General features: G+C 47.6%; 1 protein-coding gene across 1 annotated transcript in view; it reads right to left on the bottom strand.

The window, feature by feature from the left end:
* Positions 1 to 756: 756 nt before the first annotated feature.
* LOC107300960 (hepatocyte nuclear factor 1-alpha-like) overlaps positions 757 to 1,717 on the bottom strand; it is a gene marked incomplete at both ends in the record, with an annotated part of 7,680 nt that continues 6,719 nt past the window's right edge. Inside the window, one exon of the mRNA XM_015830239.2 lies at positions 757 to 958. Coding sequence (XP_015685725.2) covers positions 757 to 958 — 202 coding nt within the window. The remainder of the gene's footprint in view (positions 959 to 1,717) is intronic.

Below are 1,717 nucleotides of genomic sequence, written 5' to 3'. Positions count from 1 at the left end.
CTGGGAGACAGGAGAGCGTTCCTCAGGCTGGGCAGCAGCACCCCAGAGCTTGCCGGGCTGCAGCACCCGGGTGCCTGGCTGTCAAGCCCCCAGTGACTCCTCCTCAGACCTGAACCCACAACCCTCATGCATAGCACCACACAATTGGATGGGTTCATCATCATGCTAACCCAAGCTAACCAATCTGCTTGGTTTTGTCCTAGCAGTGTCAACGCTGCAAATACTGTATATTCTTTTGTACAAAATTGGGTGACTAGCTTACTGACTGCATGATGGCTTGTTCAACCAACCATGCAAATTGGCTTACTGTAGTTTGAGAGACTAGCCATGGAACTGAAACACATGGCTTTTCATAGAGTGCCATGCTCTTGATCAATAAACCATGGTTTATAGGATCCTGTTATGCACATGGACAAACTCAAATGCTGGTTAAAATGAATCGTGGCTTAATGGAATGTATGAAGATCTATTGTTAACCTGGGGCACAAATCTCAGTGTGGCACCTTTGACTATTTCACTGGTTCCTTTGGATAAAGGCTGAGCTCAGTGGTCATAATATTTTCCACCCAAAAATATTCTCTCGGCTGGAAGGCCTCAAGCTATGGGCAGCCCCTGTCAGTAAGAAAGACGTGCCCAGCTGGGCAGCAGAGGGCAAGGCTCCTGGAGAAGGGGCTGCCCTGCACACCTCCGGGGGCCAGCTCCTTTCATGCTGCCTATACTGAGCCCCCTCTCCACAGCCAACACCTCCTCACTTACCAATGACTAAGGTGGAAGCCCCCGTGTTGGTGAACGTTGGTGCAAGCGAAGATGTGTCTCCAGGGCCAATGGCCATGACCCCCGGGAGGGAGGTCATGATGAGGTTCTGCGTTTGATGGCTCAGAGCGTGTGGGTTGGGGTCCAGGCTGTGCAGCGCCGTTAGGGTACTGACGGGGGGGAGCGAGCCCCCTGAAACAGAGATCTGTGGGACAGGAAGGAAGCCAGAAGGTCTCAGGGCCCTTTGGAGCCCAGCAGGTGTCTGGGGACCACAGTAGTGCCCGGAGAGCTTTAAGTCAATGGTCTCTGCCCTCCTTTGCTTGATCTGGCTGGTCTTGACCCCGGCTGGTCCTTCTCCTCTCATGCTAGAGTCAACACCCAGCTTGGACATAAATGTGTTGGGTGATCAGAGCATAGAGGTAACACTCCTTTAATAATCTGGCGTTTGTAAATGGCACATCCCAGGAGGGGAGCCCTCAAGATGCGCCCACAAAGGATGGCAGAAACTGCAAGGGGTCCTTCTCCTTGGCTTAGGACCCTCCCCTTGGCTTCTTGGCTGTCAAGCTAAGCCCAAGAATGATGTGGGAAAAGAATAACAGAATAACCGAAGGGAGATCTTCTAGTCCAACCCTCTGCTCAAGCAGGAGATCCGATAGATAGATAGATAGATAGATAGATAGATAGATAGATAGATAGATAGATAGATAGATAGATAGATAGATAGATAGATAGATTAGATAGATAGATAGATAGATAGATAGATAGATAGATAGATAGATAGATAGATAGATAGATAGATAGATAGATAGATAGATAGATAGATAGATAGATAGATAGATAGATAGATGATGGATGGAGATAGGTAGATAGATAGATAGATAGATAGATAGATAGATAGATAGATAGATAGATAGATAGATAGATAGATAGATAGATAGATAGATAGATAGATAGATAGATAGAT

Source organism: Protobothrops mucrosquamatus, unplaced genomic scaffold (genome assembly GCF_001527695.2).
Source record: "Protobothrops mucrosquamatus isolate PMUCROS unplaced genomic scaffold, P.Mucros_1.0 scaffold9336, whole genome shotgun sequence".
Classification (NCBI taxonomy): domain Eukaryota; kingdom Metazoa; phylum Chordata; class Lepidosauria; order Squamata; family Viperidae; genus Protobothrops; species Protobothrops mucrosquamatus.
Note: the sequence above shows the minus strand (reverse complement) of the source record. Positions and strands in the feature narration are given on the sequence as shown.